Raw genomic sequence first — 22312 nt, 5'->3', positions numbered from 1 at the left:
GAGCTGTTAGGCGGAGATACAGAGAAGTGAAACAGTGGGGAGTAAGCTGAGGGACAGATCGTGCAGAGTCAAGGCAAACGAGAGAGGGCTGACCCAGGCATCTGCTTGATGGGACTGCGCTGGGTCCTCCATGCAGTAGGTTACCCGGGAGGGGGTTGGGGCGCTAGGTGTGATGCGAGGTAGGCAGGAGAGGGAAGAACAGCTGGGTGGGACAGCGGCGATGCACAGGGGAGCAAGTAGCTTCAAAAGGAAGACAGAATCTGTGGAGATGAGAAGACACAACGTTAGGGGATCTGAAAGAAAAGGGCAAGTTAGGGAATCTGAAAGAAGACAACAAAGTTAGGGAATCTGAAAGAAGACAACAAAGTTAAGGAATCTGAAAGAAGACAACAAAGTTAAGGAATCTGAAAGAAGACAACTAAGTTAAGGAATCTGAAAGAAGACAACAAAGTTAAGGAATCTGAGAGAAGACAACAAAGTTAGGGAATCTGAAAAAAGACAACAAAGTTAAGGAATCTGAAAGAATACAACAAAGTTAGGGAATCTGAAAGAAGACAACAAAGTTAAGGAATCTGAAAGAAGACAACACAGTTAGGGAATCTGAAAGAAGACAACAAAGTTAAGGAATCTGAAAGGAAACCACAAAATTAAGGAATCTGAAAGAAGACACCAAAGTTAAGGAATCTGACAGAAGACAACAAAGTTGAGGAATCTGAAAGGAAACAACAAATTTAAGGAATCTGAAAGAAGACAACAAAGTTAAGGAATCTGAAAAAAGACAAAGTTAAGGAATCTGAAAGAAGACAACACAGTTAGGGAATCTGAAAGAAGACAACAAAGTTAAGGAATCTGAAAGGAAACCACAAAATTAAGGAATCTGAAAGAAGACACCAAAGTTAAGGAATCTGACAGAAGACAACAAAGTTGAGGAATCTGAAAGGAAACAACAAATTTAAGGAATCTGAAAGAAGACAACAAAGTTAAGGAATCTGAAAAAAGACAAAGTTAAGGAATCTGAAAGAAGACAACAAAGTTAGGGAATCTGAAAGAAGACAACAAAGTTAGGGAATCTGAAAGAAGACAACAAAGTTAAGGAATCTGAAAAAAGACACAGTTAAGGAATCTGAAAGAAGACAACAAAGTTAGGGAATCTGAAAGAAGACAACAAAGTTAGGGAATCTGAAAGAAGACAACAAAGTTACGCAATCTGAAAGAAGACAACAAAGTTAAGGAATCTGAAAGAAGACAACAAAGTTAAGGAATCTGAAAGAAGACAACAAAGTTAGGGAATCTGAAAAAAGACAAAGTTAAGGAATCTGAAAGAAGACAACAAGTTAGGGAATCTGAAAGAAGACAACAAAGTTAGGGAATCTGAAAGAAGACAACAAAGTTAAGCAATCTGAAAGAAGACAACAAAGTTAAGGAATCTGAAAGAAAACAACAAAGTTAAGGAATCTAAAAGAAGACAACAAAGTTAAGGAATCTGAAAGAAGACAACAAAGTTAAGGAATCTGAAAGAAGACAACAAAGTTAGGGAATCTGAAAAAAGACAAAGTTAAGGAATCTGAAAGAAGACAACAAAGTTAAGGAATCTGAAAAAAGAGAAAGTTAAGGAATCTGAAAGAAGACAACAAGTTAGGGAATCTGAAAGAAGACAACAAAGTTAGGGAATCTGAAAGAAGACAACAAAGTTAGGGAATCTGAAAGAAGACAACAAAGTTAAGGAATCTGAAAGAAGACAACAAAGATAGGGAATCTGAAAGAAGACAACAAAGTAAGGAATCTGAAAGAAGACAACAAAGTTAGGCAATCTGAAAGAAGACAACAAAGTTAAGGAATCTGGAAGAAGACAACAAAGTTAAGGAATCTGAAAGAAGACAACAAAGTTAGGCAATCTGAAAGAAGACAACAAAGTTAGGAAATCTGAAAGAAGACAACAAAGTTAAGGAATCTGAAAGAAGACAAAGTTAAGGAATCTGAAAGAAGACAACAAAGTTAGGGAATCTGAAAGAAGACAACAAAGTTAGGGAATCTGAAAGAAGACAACAAAGTTAGGGAATCTGAAAGAAGACAACAAAGTTAAGGAATCTGAAAGAAGACATCAAAGATAGGGAATCTGAAAGAAGACAACAAAGTTAAGGAATCTGAAAGAAGACAACAAAGTTAGGCAATCTGAAAGAAGACAACAAAGTTAAGGAATCTGGAAGAAGACAACAAAGTTAAGGAATCTGAAAGAAGACAACAAAGTTAGGCAATCTGAAAGAAGACAACAAAGTTAGGAAATCTGAAAGAAGACAACAAAGTTAAGGAATCTGAAAGAAGACAAAGTTAAGGAATCTGAAATTAGACAACAAAGTTAGGGAATCTGAAAGAAGACAACAAAGTTAAGGAATCTGAAAGAAAAGGGCAAGTTAAGGAATCTGAAAGAAGACACTAAAGTTAAGGAATCTGAAGGAAGACAAAGTTAAGGGATCTGAAAGAAGACAAAGTTAAGGAATCTGAAAGAAGACAACAAAGTTAAGGAATCTGAAAGAAGACAACAAAGTTAGGGAATCTGAAAGAAGACAACAAAGTTGGGGAATCTGAAAGAAGACAACAAAGTTAGGGAATCTAAAGAAAAAGAAAAATTAGTCACTTTTAATAGTGGTGACGCTGACAGTAGGGGCCAACTTTTTAGCCATAGCAAGGTATGCAATGCACCCCCTCCCTCTCTCTGTGACATTCCTATTTCTTGAGACACCCAGCTGCCCAGTATAAGAGTCATTGGAGTTTGCTGACAACACAGTATGCCTGGAAGTCTGGAACACCTAGGCCTCCTTGATCCGTATTAAACTGTAGTTTTGAAAGTCCTACTCTTCTGCGTCCCTTACCTCATATTAATTCAGTTAGCATCATGTTCAGTGTTTTGAATATATATGTTCAGGGATCACTATCGCTAGGTAAACGAAATAATAAAGCAATCTAGGGAGCATTTTAGAAATGGGCACTCTGCCTGCCACTGAGAGCCGCAGGTAAGTCCAGAATGATATTTGTGTTTTTAACGCCTTAATTGCACGGCCCAAATTACTGTCCAATAGGTCTTGTGGCTCCCTGATTTGTATGCCGAGATATTTAAACATGACGGGTGACACAGAAATTGACAAGTAAGCAAAGTGAACAGCTTCCAAAAGTGCAGTGTCGTTAAAATAATAAGCGTAAGATTGGGACTAGTTGAAGGCTAGTCCAGAGAGCATTTGGAAGGGCTGAAACACTGAGGGAATTGGCTCATTGAGACGCCACAGGTTATTGAGATATAGTATGATGTCATCCTCGTAGGCCGAGAGAATAGGAGTAGTGGCCCCCAACTTAATACCCCTATTCCCTACCACTGCCCATATCTTAACAGCCAGTGGCTCTAGCGTCAATACAAATAATAGGGGTGACAGGGGGCCACCCTGCCTTGTGCCTCTAGCTGTCGGATAGGCCTGCAAGATATGGACTCCTGTTCTGGCCTGTGCTGTGGGATTTGTAAATAGACGTGAGATCCAGGACGCATATTCACTAGGTATTCCAAACAGCGAAAGCGTCTGTAGCATATAGCTCCAGTGCAGAGTATCGAACGGAGGTCGCGGGTCGAGTGAAATACAACCCCCCTTCACATCGTCCACCGGCATCGAAGTAAGTATCTGGTGCTGGAGTCAGGTATTAAGGGATGTACTCCTACCTGGGATAAAGCCGCACTGATCTATGTGTATCAGCTTCGGTAAATAGCTAAGCAGTGTGCAGGCTAGAATTTTACTTAGGATCTTATAGTCCATGTTTAGTAAAGAAAGGGGACGGTATCCTAACAGGTCTGTGGGATATCTGCCTGGTTTTGGAAGAAATTCAACCAAGGCCTGTCTTGTGGTGGGGGGCAGGAAACCTGTCTCTAGAGCTGCATGGTATAATTTCTCTTTTTTTTAATTTCAAGATGGTTGGGGGAACTCCAGCCCATCAAGAAAACTGATCATCTCCTCCTTTCGGAGCTCCTCAGGTGGGGCGCATAATTCCTCATGGTATTTCTTGAATGCAATGTTAATGCCTAATGGTGAGTTACTGCAGCTCCCTCCAGCGTGTGGTCCTCGTGAATAGGGGCAATGGACGGCGTGTCTTGGATAATCCTCGCCAGGAGGGCACCCGCTTTAGCAGCCTCTGCTTTCTGTTTCTGCGTGTAGGTGCAGTAATCAATAGTTCTCAACTGCTCTAACAGTTCAGCATGCTTTATATGTGATTCCTGTAAGGCCGCCTAGTTCGCATCATCCACTATTACGGCCCGTTCAAGCTCTCCCAGTCGGTCCTCTAGCTCTCGCAGCTCTCTGGCTACTGTAGCCTGGATGCCTCTTGAGCGCCAATGGCCCCCCCCGGATGACCGTCTTGAAAGCCTCCCATGCACTTGCTGCAAGCTTGCAGTATCTGTGTATTCTGTAAAGTAATTGGATATGGCGGTTGAGAGGGTAGTACCAATACTGAGTCTTCTAAGGTGATGGGCCTCAGCTGCCATGTTGGCATCGGTGTGGGAATCCTGCCACATTAAAGCATCATCTCGAGGGGATTATGATCCGACAGTGTCTTCCCAAGATAAGTAGTGTGGGTGATGTGTGCCAATAATGACGTAGAGCAGAACACCCTGTCAATGCGCGTATGTAACATGTGTGGTGGGAAATAAAACAAGTACTCCTGGTGTGTCAAGTTATGCACCCCCCATGCATCTTCAAGTCTCCACCATGCCGCCCAGCCGCTCTATGCTTCAGTTTGTTTCTTACTATTAGCACCTGATTTTGGGGGTGGGAGCGATCACGGTCTATATTTAGCACTGCATTGAAATCCCCTCCTACAACCCAGGGACACCCCTCCCAGTCTGCCAGTACTGTATTTAATAACCCCAAGAATGTGCCTGTTCCACATGGGGAACCTGTACACTACCAAGTATCTGGTGTTCCTTGTCAAGTGTACCCCAGAACTGTACATATATGCCCTTTACATCGATCTTCTGTTCCAGGATTACAAAGGGGGTACCACCCCTCATCCATATAGCAGCTCCCCTTGCAAATGCAGAGTAGAACGTACAGAACAGTTGCCCCGTCATGTTTTCCTTAGTTTAGCAGTCTCTGAGTGAGTGAGGTGTGTTTCCTGATTAGTACGATGTGAGCCTTCCTCCTGTTTAGCTGAGCATGAATCCTATGTCTCTTATAGATAGACCCCATCCCCCTAACATTCTAGGTAAAAATCTTGTAGTTCCCGGTTGTCGCCATGTAGTAACTTGTATTGCTGTGTCATACGTTCCTCCACCAGGCCTTTGGTGTCCGATATTATTCCCACAAGTGAGTCTGCCCATAACAATAACAATGCCCAATACTAGGTTCCGCCACCAAACGGCAGAGCACCAAACTATGATAATATTCAACAATTGTAACATCTAACAGTTGAAACATTGGTGCAGTTGCAATAGGGGAGGTGGTGAAAACCATAATCAGCAGTACATAGAGGAGTGTAACACACTGAATCGGTACCGAGGCCGGCCCAGCTCGGGTCCTATCCTAAAGCAAATGCAAACATCTCCAGGTCAACATATGTAATGTACAACATTTTGACTACCTACTGCACGGCTCCCCAGTTCCTGTGCATACAAACTAAGTGACATCAGGCCAAGTAGTCTTTCACTGTCTGAGGGATGATAGAAGGGAAGAAGATTCGACTGTTTTCAGAGTCCTCTGAAGAAACGTGCGATACCCCCGTCGAGGGTACGTCATGGCCATCAAGTGCTGCAGCCACTAGACTCAATGACTTCTGGCTTTCTATTATTTGCTCTCAGGACCGGCTTGTTGTAGAATCTGGACACTGCGATTGTTTTGCGACCTCTTGCTTTAGCCAGTCTTTAGGGATTTGTGTGGTTATGACCTCACAAATTGAGATACATTTTCCGATGGGCATGGTGTCAACGTAACCTCTATCCATTCCTCTGCTTCCTCTGGTCTTTCAAAGAAGTGGGCTTTCTGCTAATTTCTTACTTTTAAGCTGGTTGGGAAGAGGAGAGCATATTTCAAGTTATGGCCTCTTAGTTGCTTTTTAACTTCCTAGAGCGATGCACCTATTCTATGAACCGTTAATTTAAAGTTTGGGTACAGAGAGATTTCTTTCTCCTCAAATTGGATCGGGGCCTTTTCATGGGCTGCATGGAGTAGGGTAATCCAGTCTTTAAAAGTTAGGATATGTGCTATTATTGCCCGGGCGGGGCACGAGGGGGAGGGGATCGTGCAGTATTCTGTGGGCTCTCCCCTCACTAAAAACCTTCAGTGAAGCTTTCCGGTGCAATCGTGTCCCGTAACCATTGCCCTATATATTGAGTTCGATTCAGCCCCTCACACCGTTCTGGTAGTCCCGCTATCCGCACATTATTGCAACGAGCCATCCCCTCAGCATCATTCACTCTGTCCTGCAGGCTCGAGAGCTGTCGCCTCAATTGACCATTATGTATTGTATTGTACTTTAGCCCCAGTAGGGCGGCTCAGCTAGACAGGTTCTGCACTTCTACCCTGAAGGTAGTCTCCGGCAGGGCTCTCCCGACGGTGTCAATCTCTGCCCACATCACACACCTTTATTTTCTGAAGTGGTGTCCACAGTGGCTCTGGTGGGCCCGCGCCTCGATTCTTTGCTGCACCATGGTGCACAATAGAGCTGCGTATTGCTGCTGTGGCCGTCCTCATTGACCAGGTCGCAGTATCTGCGCTTCCAGCCGAGTCCAGGATACGTGTATGCTGCACCCCCATCTCGTCCATGCAGAGTCAAACTGGAGTTAACGGTGGTCAATCAAGCCAACCAGCGGGTCGGTTGGTCCGGCAATGGCGCAGTTATGATCAGGAATATGAATCCTCTCTGGAGCTCGGCTAAGACACATCCACGATGCTTGGCGGTTAACCACGGCCCCCCTTACTGGGCTCCATGCATTCTGTTGGAATAGGTAAGTAACATGTCAGTAAGTTCCATGATGTGTGCAGGCCCAACAATGAGGCGACTGATAAACACATACCAAGGTATGCCATAACCTGTGCCCATATGACAATGTAAATGCTCATAAATATAACTTCAACGTATATTATAATCTATACCTGCACGACAGCGATGATACCGGCAGTAGCAATGTTTAATTATGCCATAATCTACACCTGCACGACCGTGATGATGCCGGCAGTAGCAATGTCCACGTATGCCATAATCTATACCTGCACGACCGCGATGATGTCGGCAGTAGCAATGTCCATGCATGCCATAATCTATACCTGCACGGCCGCGATGATACCGGCAGTAGCAATGTCAAGGTATGCCATAATCTATACCTGCACAACAGCGATGATACCGGCAGTAGCAATGTCCATGTATGCCATAATCTATAGCTGCACGGCCGCGATGATACCGGCAGTAGCAATGTCCACGTATGCCATAATCTATACCTGCACGACCGCGATGATGTCGGCAGTAGCAATGTCCATGCATGCCATAATCTATACCTGCACGGCCGCGATGATACCGGCAGTAGCAATGTCAAGGTATGCCATAATCTATACCTGCACAACAGCGATGATACCGGCAGTAGCAATGTCCATGTATGCCATAATCTATACCTTGTGCAAATTTAGCATCACGGGGTTGACAAACACAGTAGGATGGGAACCAAAACCTAGACACTCTAAATACGGAAGGAAATACGCACAACAGTGCAGATTAATATAGGTGCCGTAAAAAGAGCTGTGTAATTTAACAAAACCCGCTGACATTTGTTTTCGACCTGTGGATCAAGAGATCGAATCACCTGAGGGTAAAATATGTTGTTCGTTTTTCTATCAAGTGAGCTCTACAACTGAAACACCTGGTACTCAGATTGCTTTAGAACGGGAAGACTGCCTTTAAAGTCTTTTTGCATACAAGCTAGAAGCTAAGTGCAAGCTCTAGAGGCCTCGATTACCCTATGCCAGGAGTCAATAACCAAATATTGAAATATGTGTTGCCTACACTCACCATGGTTCCTTCGCTGACTCCTGATTGTAAAAGCCGGCCTCAAATGTCTTTTTATTTGTCATTGAGACGTCTCAGGGAAGGGTCTGTTGGTCTTCCTCCTTCCTCCCTGCTGCAGATTTGAACAATATTCCCTACTCTCATCAAACAGAAAACAGTCAACCCTTAATCTACAAATAGATGTCTGTCTTCTGTCGCAGTGTCAGACTCCTGGTCTGATTTCAGGCAGGGTCTCGACACACCTTGTTAAGAGTCACACTTTATGCCTCCCAACCAACCTTTACATGGAAGTTTGTAAGGTTTTGCTGCAGAGTTTTTAAGTGTCTCTAATGGCATCTGGGGGTGTTCAACGCAGTATGAAGCCATATTTTTAGAATCAATCAATCAAAGCATTTATATAGCGCGCTACTCACCCGGAGGGTCTCAAGGCGCTATGGGAGGGGGGGTCCGCTACTGCTCGAACAGCCAGGTCTTGAGCTGCTTCCTGAAGGCGAGGTGGTCTTGGGTCAGGCGGAGGTGGGTCGGGAGGGAGTTCCAAGTCTTGGCGGCCAGGTGGGAGAAGGATCTTCCTCCTGTTGTGGCTCTTCGGATGCGGGGGACGGCGGCGAGGGCGTGGCTGGTCGATCGGAGGTGGCGTGTGGGAGCGTAGAAGTTGAGGCGGCTGTTGAGGTAACTTGGGCCTTGGTTGTGTAGTGCTTTGTGTGCGTGGGTGAGGAGACGGAAGGTGATTCTCTTGTTGACCTGGAGCCAGTGCAGGTCCCTCAGGTGTCTGGAGATGTGGCTGTGTCTGGGGATGTCGAGGATGAGTCTCGCTGAGGCGTTCTGGATACGCTGGAGTCTCTTCTGGAGCTTGGCGGTAGTTCCGGCTTGGGTGACTGTCTTCCTGGTCTCCTTGGGGATCCACCGGAAGATCTTACGTAGCATGCGCAGGGTGTTGAAACAAGACGAGGAGACGGCGTTGACTTGTCTGTTCATGGAGAAGGAGGAGTCCAGGATGAAGCCCAGGTTGCGTGCGTGGTCTGTTGGTTTGGGTGCAGCGCCAAGGGCGGGGGGCCACCAGGAGTCGTCCCAGGCGGAGGGTGAGGGACCCAGGATGAGGACTTCCGTTTTGTCTGAGTTCAGTTTGAGGCGGCTGGTCATCATCCATTCGGCTACGTGTTTCATCCCTTTGTGTAGGTTGGCTCTGGCGGTGGCGGGGTCGTTGGTCAGGGAGAGGATCAGCTGTGTGTCGTCTGCGTAGGAGATGATGCTGAGGTTGTGTTGGCGTGCGATGGCCGCAAGGGGGCTCATGTAGACATTGAAGAGGGTGGGGCTGAGCGAGGAGCCCTGAGGAACGCCGCAGATGACTTCTGTGGCTTCTGATCTGAACGGTGGTAGGCGGACTCTCTGTGTCCTTCCAGCGAGGAAGGAGATGATCCACTCCAGTGCCTTCTCCTGGATTCCGACGTTGCTGAGGCGCTGCACTAGGGTGCGGTGGCAGACAATGTCGAATGCCGCGGAAAGGTCTAGGAGGTTGAGGGCCGCTGTTTCTCCGTTGTCAAGCAGGGCTCGGATGTCATCGGTTGCGGCGATGAGGACGGTCTCGGTGCTGTGGTTGGCCCTGAAGCCCAACTGAGAGGGGTCGAGGGATCCGTTCGTCTCGAGGAATGCGGCCAGCTGCTTGTTGACTGTCTTCTCGATGACTTTGGCTGGAAATGGGGGGAGCGAGATGGGGCGGTAGTTCTTGAGTCCGGTGGGGTCCACTGTTGGTTTCTTTAGTAGAGCGCTGAGTTCGGCGTGCTTCCAGCTCAGAGGGAAGGTGGTGGTGTCGAAGGAGTTGTTGATGATGTCCCGCAGGTGGGGTGCGATGACGGCGTTGGCCTTGTTGAAGACGTGGTGAGGGCAGGGGTCGGTTGGCAATCCGGAGTGGATGGAGCTCATCGTGCGGATGGTGTCTTCGGTGTTGATTGGGGTCCAGGCGCTGAGGGTGGTGGTAGGAGGCGTTGGTGCGGTCGTGGGGAGCGTTGGTTGTGTGCTGAAGCTGTTGTGTATGTCAGCGATCTTGTTGTGGAAGTAGGAGGTGAGGGAGTTGCAGAGGTCTTGTGATGGGGTGATGTCATTGCTTCCGGCGTTGGGGTTGGAGAGCTCTTTCACGATGCTGAAGAGTTCCTTGCTGTTGTGCTCGTTGTTGTCCAGTCGTTCCTTGAATGCTGTTTTCTTGGGGGCGTGAATCAGTTGATGGTGCTTTCGGGTGGCGAGCTTGAGGGTGGTCATGTTGTCTGGTGTTGGGTCTCTTCTCCAGGCTTTCTCGAGGGCTCGGCAGTTCTTCTTGGAACTCTTGAGTTCGTCGGTGTACCATGGGGCCTTCTAAGTAACTAAGTAACTAAGTAACTAAGTAAATAATTTCCTTCTAATTATAAATATTTCCTTTATCTGGATTTCCTAAAAATCTAGCACTGATCAAGCCCTTCTACAGTTAAATTGTACTCCATGCCCTAGATTGCACTCTACACTAGAGTGGACATGATTATATCTAAGAACAGGGCAACTACTACAGCTCCAAGATGCCCTACTGGGCTCACAGTAGCGCTATATTAAATGGCGTTCATCCACTAATTGAAAGACATTGTGCAGATGTGAGGAGTCTGTTGTAATGTGTCTCACTTCTGTGTCTCTTGAGTTTGTGACCTGCCTCTTTCTTATCACCCATCTTTTTTTTCAGACGGAGCCTCCCGTGAGCCATAGCGAACGGAGGGAAGACATCTGGCGACATCCTGCTCCACGCCTTGGAGGATCTCACCGAAGCTGAGTTCAAAAGATTTAAAAATAAATTATCAGAAATCAACTTCAAAGGAAAGCGAAGCATCCCAAGAGGAAGCCTGGAGAAAGCAGACCAGATTGACACTAGGAACCTCCTTGTACAGTTCTACGGCTCGGACTCGGCCATTGAGGTGACCATCGAAGGATTCACCAAGGTCAACCTGATGGAGGCGGCAGCCAGACTCAGAGAGGAGCAACAGCGAGGTAAGAGGGGGGGTGATCCGTCTGGATCACACCCCAAGGCCCACCTTTTGGCTAAATTTAAAGCATTGTCATAGGTTTTCTTCCTTAAGCATACTACAAAGGATTTTTCTAAGCCAACATTTTTGAGGATTTCACATTGGAACTCCTTGAAAGTGTATTTGGTCTGATTTGAGCAGTAAGCACCTCAGGAAGTCTTCTTTGGAGCCTGCTTTTTGTTGTTTTTGAGGGCTTTTGTGGTGCAGTTGCCCCTCCCATCGCTACCTCTGCTGGTGATTGATCGAACTCCATCAAATATCCTGAGAAGAGTGGGGCAACCTCATACAATCCCAGGTGAATCGCTGTAAAAGGCCTTGTTGTGCTTTTCCTGCATCCGTAAAGTGGTATCGACCTTCATGCAATCCCAGGTGAAGCGCTGTAAAAGGCCTTGTTGTGCTTTTCCCGCATCCGTAAAGTGGTATCGACCTTCATTCAATCCCAGGTGAAGTGCTGTGAAAGGCCTTGTTGTGCTTTTCCTGCATCCGTAAAGTGGTATCGACCCTCATGCAATCCCATGTGAAGCACTGTAAAAGGCCTTGTTGTGCTTTTCCCGCATCCGTAAAGTGGTATAGACCCTCATGCAATCCCAGGTGAAGCGCTGTAAAAGGCCTTGTTGTGCTTTTCCCGCATCCGTAAAGTGGTATCGACCCTCATGCAATCCCAGGTGAAGCGCTGTAAAAGGCCTTGTTGTGCTTTTCCCGCATCCGTAAAGTGGTATCGACCCTCATGCAATCCCAGGTGAAGCGCTGTAAATGGCCTTGTTATGCTTTTTTATGCATCCGTAAAGTGGTGTAGACCCTCATGCAATCCCAGGTGAAGTGCTGTAAAAGGCCTTGTTGAGCTTTTCCCGCATCCGTAAAGTGGTATCGACCCTCAAGCAATCCCAGGTGAAGCGCTGTAAAAGGCCTTGTTGAGCTTTTCCTGCATCCGTAAAGTGGTATCGACCGTCATGCAATCCCAGGTGAAGCGCTGTAAAAGGCCTTGTTGTGCTTTTCCCACATCCGTAAAGTGGTATCGACCTCCCGGCGCTATCAGAGGTCACATTGCAGATGCCCCTTAATTACCAAAATTCTGGGTCTTAGTTCTAAGTTGGAAAGTTGGTCTTTTTGTCTCTCTAGATTGTCTTGGACGAGCCTTAAAGACTTGACTCGTAGGAGGCGATGTCAAGATCTTGGCAGATTTACATTGCAAACCAGATGCAAAACCTTTCTGGGGATTTACAAACCAATGTACATTGGTATTGCGTTGGTTTGTAAGGAAAAGTAATGCAAACCAGGGCAGAGAGCTGCTTTGTGTCACTTAGAGGCAGGGGGCCGTTCCATTGGTGATACAAGGACATTTCCAGGCAACCCCCCCACTCATGCTCCTAGATGCAAACCCTATCTAGTACCATTAAAAGACAGGGTGCTTTAGCAAAACAGTAAGGCTGCTGGAAAGCAGGCATTGAAGGAGAAATATTTTAATTTCTCCTTCCTTTCTTCCTGACTTTACATATGTGCGGCCCGGTACAGCACACGTACAAAGTAAGACAAGTTTTAAAACTTGTGTAGTCCTAGTATTTTGTACTTGAAGGGGAGCCTTCCAGTAGGAAACCAAGGCAAGACTCATGCACACACCCTTCCACTGTGGCAGAAAGGGGTGTGCGTGGTGCTCGGCAGCAAATGTCTTCATTGGCACGAGGGTGATGGGAGGAGAGAGCCGTATCTCTGTAGGTAAACTGGTAAACTGGGACGGCATCAAAATGCTGCGCCTTCCCAGGAAAGATGCAGCCAAGAAATATCTTTATTTCTCCTCGTTGATTCCTCTTTTCTGCAGCGCACTCAGAAAGAGGAAAATGCCTCGGAGAATTATTTTGTGTTGTCTTGGTGTGTTGCATGAATAATTCATTCCTGCCCTCTCGTTCACGCACAACAGCGCAGCCAGTTGTCTTGATGTGTTGCATGAATAGTTCATTCCTGCTCTCTCTCATCCCCGCACGGCAGCGCAGCCAGTTGTCTTGATGTGGTGCATGAATAGTTCATTCCTGCCCTCTCGTTCACGCACGGCAGCGCAGCCAGTTGTCTTGATGTGGTGCATGAATAGTTCATTTCTGCCCTCTCGTTCACCCACGGCAGCGCAGCCAGTTGTCTTGCTGTGTTGCATGAATAGTTCATTCTTGCTCTCTCGTTCACGCACGGCAGCGCAGCCCATTGTCTTGCTGTGCTGCATGAAAAGTTAATTCCTGCCCTCTCATTCACGCACGACAGCGTAGCTAGTTGTCTTGCTGTGATACATGAACAGTTCATTCCTGCCCTCACGTTCCCGCACGGCAGCGCAGCCAGTTGTCTTGCTGTGTTGCTTTAATAGTTCATTCCTGCCCTCTCCTGTTCACGCATGGCGGTGCAGCCAGTTGTCTTGCTGTGTTGCTTTAATAGTTCATTCCTGCCCTCTCCTGTTCACGCACGGCGGTGCAGCCAGTTGTCTTGCTGTGTTGCTTGAATAGTTCATTCCTGCCCTCTCCTGTTCACGCACGGCGGTGCAGCCCGTTGTCTTGCTGTGTTGCATGAATAGTTCATTCCTGCCCTCTCCCGTTCCCACACATCAGCGCAGCCAGTTGTCTTGCTGTGTTGCTTGAATAGTTCATTCCTGCCCGCTCTCTTTCACACACATCAGCGCAGCCAGTTGTCTTGCTGTGTTGCATGATTAGTTCATTCCTGCCCTTTCGTTCCCGCACGGCAGCGCAGCCAGTTGTCTTGCTGTGTTGCATGAATAGTTCATTCCTGCCCTCTCCTGTTCACGCACGGCGGTGCAGCCCGTTGTCTTGCTGTGTTGCATGAATAGTTCATTCCTGCCCTCTCCCGTTCACGCACCTCAGCGCAGCTTGTTGTCTTTCTCCCGTTCCATGAATAGTTCATTCCTGCCCGCTCTCTTTCACGCACGGCAGCGCAGCCAGTTACCTTGCTGTGTTGCATGAATAGTTCACTCCTGCCCTCTCATTCACGCACGACAGCGCAGCTAGTTGTCTTGCTGTGTTGCATGAATAGTTAATTCCTGCCCTCTCGTTCACGCACGGCAGCGCAGCCAGTTGTCTTGATGTGTTGCATGAATAGTTCATTCCTGCCCTCTCGTTCACGCACAGCAGTGCAGCCAGTTGTCTTGCTGTGTTGCATGAATAGTTCATTCCTGCCCTCTCGTTCACGCACGGCAGCGCAGCCAGTTGTCTTGATGTGTTGCATGAATAGTTCATTGCTGCCCTCTCGTTCCTGCACGGCAGCGCAGCCAGTTGTCTTGCTGTGTTGCATGAATAGTTCATTCCTGCCCTCTCGTTCCCGCACGGCAGCGCAGCCCGTTGTCCTGCTGTGTTGCATGAATAGTTCATTCCTGCCCGCGCTCTTTCACACACATCAGCGCAGCCAGGTTTCTTTCTCCCGTTGCATGAAAGTTTGATAAATCTGTCCCTGGGTATAAGGATGGATGAGGCCTGCTGCCTTGTTTTGCTTCTTTACACTCCGTGGTCTTTGTAGACAAAATTAGTAAAGGCTGTTGAACTAGAGAAGAACACGGAAATACGTATACTAGACTTCTGAACATTGCTACTCCCAACACAAGGTTGAAGTCCCTCAGCAGCCCCAGCAGCAACAACACAAGCAGAGGCAGTAATACCAACTACAGAGGCGTCTGCCAAGAGGTACAGAAGGTTACCAGCACAGGGGAACCCCCCACCCCCCAACAACAGGATGCAATCCAACTTCAAGTAGAGGGCAGCATCTCAAATCACAGAGAAGAGTGGGCAAAGGCCTCAAAAGACAGATGAGAACTGAATATTATTATGCTCCTGCACCCAGCCCGAGGTTAGGGGCTCCAGGTCGAGGCGACAAACGGTCCCTTGACTCTCCTTATCTGGGGTAGGATCCATTCAGCCTTAATATCGTAAAGAGAACACTTTACGAATGGGATCTGTAAGTATGCTGACCCACTACACACACAACGCACTTTAGGGTGTGCGTTGATATATATTTACACTGCAGGGGTAATGATCCTTTTTGACCCTGCAACTTTTTTGATCCTGAAGAAAGCTTCCCGACTGACGACAAAGGCTGAAACTAGTCGACCTTTATTTTTCTGGATATAGAGGGTCATTATATCCTCATATATACCCAAAAAAATACTTCTTTTTACCTATGCCATGGGACCCTTCCATTAAAACTTTTAAAAGGGTAGATCCCATAGGCATTTTTAACCCAGAAAAATCACTTCACACAGCACTGTTCACTTATACACAACAAATCCCGCTCCGCTGTAGACAGGCGTTGCAGCACAGTTGGTTCACATTCGGTGTTCCAACTGGGCCCCGATGATGAAGCATGCCATCTACTAGACAGATTTATAAATATACTGGTGATTACCAAGTGTAATCTGTTGAAAAAGTACCTGTTTTAGGTCTTGTCCTTTTTGATTTGTTATATATTCTGGGGAGACGGACAAGCACCGCCGTCTAATCCTCGCTCTCTCTTTGTTATGGTATTATGTAAATAGCCCATTCCCCTCCCATGAATATTATGTAAATAGCCCCTTTCCCTCCCATGAATATTATGTCAATAGCCCCTTCACCTCCCATGAATATTATGTAAATAGCCCCTTCCCCTCCTATGAATATTATGTAAATAGCCCATTTCCCTCCCATGAATATTATGTAAATAGCCCCTTCCCCTCCCATGAATATTATGTAAATAGCCCCTTCCCCTCCTATGAATATTATGTAAATAGCCCCTTCCCCCCATGAATATTATGTAAATAGCCCCTTCCCCTCCCATGAATATTATGTAAATAAATAGCCCATTCCCCTCCCATGAATATTATGTAAACAGCCCCTTCCCCTCCTATGAATATTATGTAAATAGCCCCTTTCCCTCCCATGAATATTATGTAAACAGCCCCTTCCCCTCCTATGAATATTTTGTAAATAGCCCCTTCACCTCCCATGAATATTATGTAAATAGCCCCTATCCCTCCCATGAATATTATGTAAACAGCCCCTTCCCCTCCCATGAATATTATGTAAATAGCCCCTTTCCCTCCCATGAATATTATGTAAATAGCCCCTTTCCCTCCCATGGTGATACAGCAGAAGAAGTGAGCAGAGCACGAACAGGACTGTCTGTACCAAGATGTCAGCACCCTTTTTCAGAGTCAGGCCATAAAAAGGGCCCCTCATTCCCACGAACAAAAGTGATTGTATTCCTGCTACTTTCTGGTAGAAATGGAAGGACCAAGTCGCTAACTCAAATCCATTCCTGATCTCAAGACTGCAAATAAATACAGAAAGAAAAAAACAAGATGCTACCACTTCATCATATCTACCTTCAGCTCCATCGAGAAGATTGGTTCTTCAACATATATCTGTAAGACTCCCTCTTCCATATCCTGACTGAGGTGGAGTATCAAAGATTCTTGACACTCTTAGTAGGGAACAACCACTATCAATGCACGGTGTAGGAGAGTAGAATCTGCTTCTTATGGTTACCCCCACTTTTTGCTGATGTTTTAGTGTTTTTGACTTAAAATGACTGGGATCCTGCTATTTAGGTCCCCGGTCTAGCTGCTTTCTCCTCTAAATTGATTCCATGTAGTTTAGGTAACCTCCAGAATACTGAGGTACCCTTATCAGTCCCTAGTATATGGTATACTATGTACTCGGGGCATAGGTACCCCAGAGGCCTCCCAGTGGCTGAAGCATGTATTATGCCACCCCTGAGAGACCATTCAAACTGACACCACATGTCTGCTACTGCAGCCTGTGTAAGGTGGTACATGCACCCCTTAATTAGATATAGGTCCACTATATCTATTCTAAATCACTGCACATATAAACCTATCAGTCACCCCTATGGAAGGCCTTATGAATCATGAAGGCAGGATTCTGGGTTTTATGTGAGAGGGTGCCCATGCATGAGCAGAGCCCACCTGCACCCTTTGGAACCTATTTTCTGGGGTTGTTTGTGATGCGGCAAACCATATATTTTTAAGTGCATTATAACCTCGCGGTAAATGCTAACTTTAAAAGGCTGTACGTAAACATGTTGTGTTTGGTGTCAAACAACTTGGAATCATACCCCCACACCAGTAACTGGTATGGGAGGTATGATTCCACCCTTCCAGAGGGACTCCGGGTACCAGCTTTCTCGACCTGGGCATCACAAAATGGATGCTGCCTGCCACAAACACTGGTCTGCCCTCCTGCTGCTGAGCCAAGCTCGAGCAGGGGAAGGCTTGACAATAGGTTTCCTGTCACAGAGAGGTGTGACAACCTTCCAGACAGTATTAAGTGTATTGGGGCTAGGTGGGTGCACTCTGAGAGTGTTTTAAGTCTGCACTGAGGGCACATTTGGTGTCCCTGTGCCTAGTCCAGTTCAAACCGGTTGCAGAAGCCATTGGCTACTGCTCTGGTGGAAAACTGGGCAAAGGATATGGGTGTAGCCACCCCTCTGTAGTGACCCTCCCGCAGGTGGGTCCCCAGAGATTATCTCACCCCTTCCTTGGGTATAAAGTAGTAACCCCTGACTACAGTGTAGGAGAGTAGGGTCTGCGTCCTATGGTTATCCCCACTTTTTGCTGTGATTCTCTGTTTTTTTTACTTTAGACTGGCTGTGGCCCTGCTAATCAGGCCCACAGCCTAACTGTTCTCTCTCTAAATTGATACCATGCACTTTAGGTACATACCAGATTGGGTACTGGGTCACCTTTGTGAGCCCCTGTATAGTGTACCCTAGGTACCCAGGCCATAGGTGCACCCTAGGCCTACCCGGGGCTGCAGCATGTATTGTGCCACCCCTGGTTAGCCTTCCAAACTGACACCACAGGTCTGTACTCACAGCCTGGGTAAGCACACCAAACTTAGATATAGTATACTTATGTGTGTATATATATATATATATATATATATATATATATATACTTTCCACGAGTTGCCTCCAACAGAGATTGCCACACCCGGTAAGTTTGAAGTCCTTTTATTCAGAGAGGCAACACAGCATCATAACCAGCTTCTCGAAGCACCAAATTCATAGCCAGACGCGTTTCGGGCATTCCATCGCCCTTGTTCACTGGCAGGAGAAGAGAGCAGTTTGAGGAAAATCACGCGCATTTAAAATGTCCCGCCCATAATGGGCGTGTGCGCAGGTGTGTCCTGGTACTTGTGGTTTCCCTAAAGTCTATACATGCCCCCAGTGGGCTCCGCTCTCCCTCCCAAAATAGCAATTTCACACCCCAGCGAACTCTGTAAGGAGCGGAGGGGGCCAAGCTGCGAGGAAACATTGGCAGCAGCGCAGAGTTTCTTCTATGTGCCATCACCACTGGGGGAGAGACATTGTTTACACTTGACCAGAGGCAGCGGCACCCACTGGGAAACCAAGGTCTTGGCAACCATTTTTTTTGGACTACTATATCCAGGATGCCATGCGCCCAAAGGGGCCGGACTGCAAAATATAATAAAAGCCTTCCACTACATGCAGCTGCTTCTGTGTTCATTACAGCCACTGAGGAAGAGCGATAACCGCTTGAAACGCGTCTGGCTATTACGTTTAGGGTGGCAGGAAGGAGAGAAGCTGCGCAGGCTGCTGCCTGCAACTGTGTGCGTTCACCCCTCCGGGTGTGACTTCCTCATTTTGGGCACCTCCTGGAATGCATGTTTATCGGCTAGTCCGGCCGCGAGGAGGTCCCGCTGCCTCACAGGGCGGATCCAGGAGCTCGCAAATGCGAACTCTGTAAGGAGCGGAGGGGGCCAAGCTGCGAGGAAACATTGGCAGCAGCGCAGAGTTTCTTCTATGTGCCATCACCACTGGGGGAGAGACATTGTTTACACTTGACCAGAGGCAGCGGCACCCACTGGGGTATGCTATGGAAACCAAGGTCTTGGCAACCATTTTTTTTGGACTACTATATCCAGGATGCCATGCGCCCAAAGGGGCGGGACTGCAAAATATAATAAAAGCCTTCCACTACATGCGGCTGCTTCTGTGTTCATTACAGCCACTGAGGAAGAGCGATAACCGCTTGAAACGCGTCTGGCTATTACGTTTAGGGTGGCAGGAAGGAGAGAAGCTGCGCAGGCTGCTGCCTGCAACTGTGTGCGTTCACCCCTCCGGGTGTGACTTCCTCATTTTGGGCACCTCCTGGAATGCATATATATATATATATATATATATATATATATATATATATATATATTACCTACTGGCGGTCGCCAGTAGGTAGTTATAGTTAGGATTTTTTTCAATGTTAAATCTCAAAATTCTATTTGGAATAACTTTGGCACCGGTTGACGAATCTGCCTGAAAATTTCAGGAAAATGGCCTCGTCGAGCTCCGGTCCTTCCCTGAAAGTTTGGCGGGGATACAATAAGCGGGGGCCGAGATAAAAGGGGGGTCCCAAAACGCGTTTTCCCCATGTTAATTTCCATAGGGCGGTCGATTTCACTTTTAGCCCGAACGGCTGAATGGATTTACACCAAACTTGGCAAAATTGTAGGGACTGGTAGCCCGATGTGCCTTTGCTATGTCTCAAGATATGTGCTCCAGTGGATTTTGAGTAATTTAGGTCCAAAAAAATATATATATCTATAGCAGCGCACAGGTGCGCGCACCGGAGTGCGCTCCAGGCGCGACACGCGAGGTGCGCATGGAAAGCTGATTGGCTCTCGGGTGTCTGTAAACATTCCAAACAGTCCAGAGCGGCGCCATCTTGTGTCTCGGTAAAATCGAGACATAAGAGGTGGCTAAAACAAAGTGGGAACTGACCATAAGGCGTCAGGGATAGACCCCTTTGACCCCCTAGGTTTGATGTGGGGGCTATAAAAGGGCCCCGCGGGGCATTTAAAATATTTTTTTTTTTTCGTTTTGCGCGGGGGAAGCGCTCGGTGCGCGCACCAGGTAGCGCACCGGGGAGCGTAAAATGAGGGAAAAAGATGACAGAGTTTTAAAAAAATGAAGTTTTCATTTAGAAATTGGAGGTAGTTCTTAAAAGAACTTTTTTTTTTCTTCTTTTTGTTGTTTTATATTTTTTTGTGTTTTTGGAACTTTTTAAACTTTTTTTGGCTTTTCAAAACAGTTTTATATTTTTTTTGTATTTTTTAGGGGGAGAAACAAAAAAAGGGAATTGAAACTGGCTCAACTGGAGCAAAAAAACAAAAAACCCAAAAAATTATTTCTTTTTGGGGCACTTGTGATTATCACCTGCAAGGACGATGAGCTTAACACTTTGTTCCCCATAGGAGATAAGCTTGCCACAAGCCTTACAAGTAATTTTAAAATCAGCAAATCTTGGCTGAATGCAAGGCATCACCTCAGATGTTTCTGGTTGCGAGGAAGAGGGTTGTTTTCTTTGGGAGGGGGTCCTTGATGACTGGGGGAGGTTACTGGCCAGTTCCCGGAACTCTGCGCGAGAGTAGTTGTTTGGATGCTTTCTTGTCATGTGCCGAATCATGGTATAGTTACCAAAAGAATATTTCTTATTTGGGTTGCCCCGTGAAAGTTCATCATTGCAGATGAGGCAAGTGACTTTGGGCGCATTCACCTTTTTTTGCCCCTCTGGGATTGAAAAAAACTGCCAAATGAAGTGTGGTTTGGGTTTATAAGGTGTGTTTTCTTCAGGCAGCCATCTTCTTCTCCCCTCCTCCTCTTCCTCTTCCTCCTCCTCCTGTTCTTGACCACCAATATAATTTGGAGCTGGTCCTCTTGGTGGTGGTGGTGGTGGTGGTGGCTGAGATGCACCTGCTGCTGCTGCTACTGAAGCCATTTTAAAGTACAAAAAGGTACAGAGAGTTCCAAACAGATCTTCCTCAGTCAAAGGACAAAGTCAGAATAAGGAAAAAAGGTGGGGGCTTTCATCATTTGGAAAACAAAACTGTCCTGAACCAATGAGAAGTGTTATTTTCAGGTCACAAGACCAGGGGCTTCATCATTATGAAACTAAAACTGTTATGAACCCATGAAAAGTGTTATTTTCTGCTCACATGACCCGACGCGCTTACGCTACGCGCACGGGGGCGCGCAGCGTAAGCGCGTCGGAAGTTTACGTTTTGCGATCGTATTCGTTCGAGTACTTCCGGGTGCGCTTACGCCGTGCGTATCACGCGGTCGCGGCTACGCGATACGTCACGATCATGTTTTCGTTTGCGATATTGGCGCTCACGAGACGCTCCCCGGAGCGCGCCCGGGGGCGCTTTTCAGAAATACGCTTTTCGGGGCGCACTCCGGGGCGCGCTCTGGGAGCGCTCCCCCCAAAAATTAAAAAAAAAAAAATGGGATAATTGTAGAGACAGGTAGCCCTATTCTGAAGTGGTTTGTAAAAAAATTAACTTTATAAAAATATGTATTGTGCTACATTGGGCTTAATATATGTTAGAGCCAAAATGTAGCCCAAATGTAGCCCAAAGTAGCCCAATGAAGCCCAAAGATGGCCACCAGAGATCAAAAATTGTAAATGTAGCCCAAAATTCAACTAGATGTAGCACAACTGTAGCCCAATGACAGAATGTACCAGAGTGTTAAAAAGAACAACTAGAGTGCTAACAGTCTTATTTATAAAGTGAAACTTATAGTAAGGAATTAGCATTTAAAAAACCTATGAAATTCACTGAAAAAAACCATAGGTTTCACACCAGTTATAGTTAGGAATTAGCATTTAAAAAACCTATTAAATTCACTGAAAAAAACATAGGTTTCACACCAGTTATAGTTAGCTGGAAATTTTACTGATATAAAACCATTGAAATTCCCACGTTATAGTTAGTCGGACTCACTATAACTTGCGCGTGCAATGCACTGCTGATGACATCACATATTACATCACTCATGACATGGTCAGTGACATCACTCATGACATCACTGATGACACCATCCTTGTGACACAGTGACAGACCTCCTTTCAGTGTAATGTAACCCATGAAACACATATTCAAAAATAGAAACTAATATTTTCAAAAAAGTGGATATACCCATACCAGTTACAACAACCAATTCAGTATTACCACCATCTAATACACATCCACTCATGTGTATGTATATGGGTTATTAGATATTTTTATTAGTATCAGTATGAGTGTCTATATGGTTTGGTGGGGGTATTACTTAGCACATAGATGCATGAGTGACTGACTCTTTGTTTGTATGTGTTTTGAAGACAACATATGTACAGGACTGTATGGGTGGATGAGTGTCTATATGTGTTTGTTAGTGAGTGAATGACTGTCTCACTAGTTCTTTATCAG

The 22312-nt window shown here is 46.3% G+C and overlaps 1 protein-coding gene across 1 annotated transcript in view; it reads left to right on the top strand.

Annotated features, from left to right (window-relative positions):
• Nucleotides 1-22312, top strand: part of LOC147659051 (NACHT, LRR and PYD domains-containing protein 12-like) — a 487072-nt gene that overhangs the window by 4360 nt on the left and 460400 nt on the right. Inside the window, exon 2 of the mRNA XM_086952007.1 lies at nt 10753-11031. Within this exon, the coding sequence (XP_086808133.1) occupies nt 10753-11031 (279 nt within the window). The remainder of the gene's footprint in view (nt 1-10752; nt 11032-22312) is intronic.

The sequence above is a fragment of the Lissotriton vulgaris genome, unplaced genomic scaffold, assembly GCF_964263255.1.
Source record: "Lissotriton vulgaris unplaced genomic scaffold, aLisVul1.2 SCAFFOLD_787, whole genome shotgun sequence".
NCBI lineage: Eukaryota > Metazoa > Chordata > Amphibia > Caudata > Salamandridae > Lissotriton > Lissotriton vulgaris.
The sequence above is the reverse complement of the archived record's forward strand: the minus strand, read 5'-3'. Positions and strand labels throughout refer to the sequence as shown.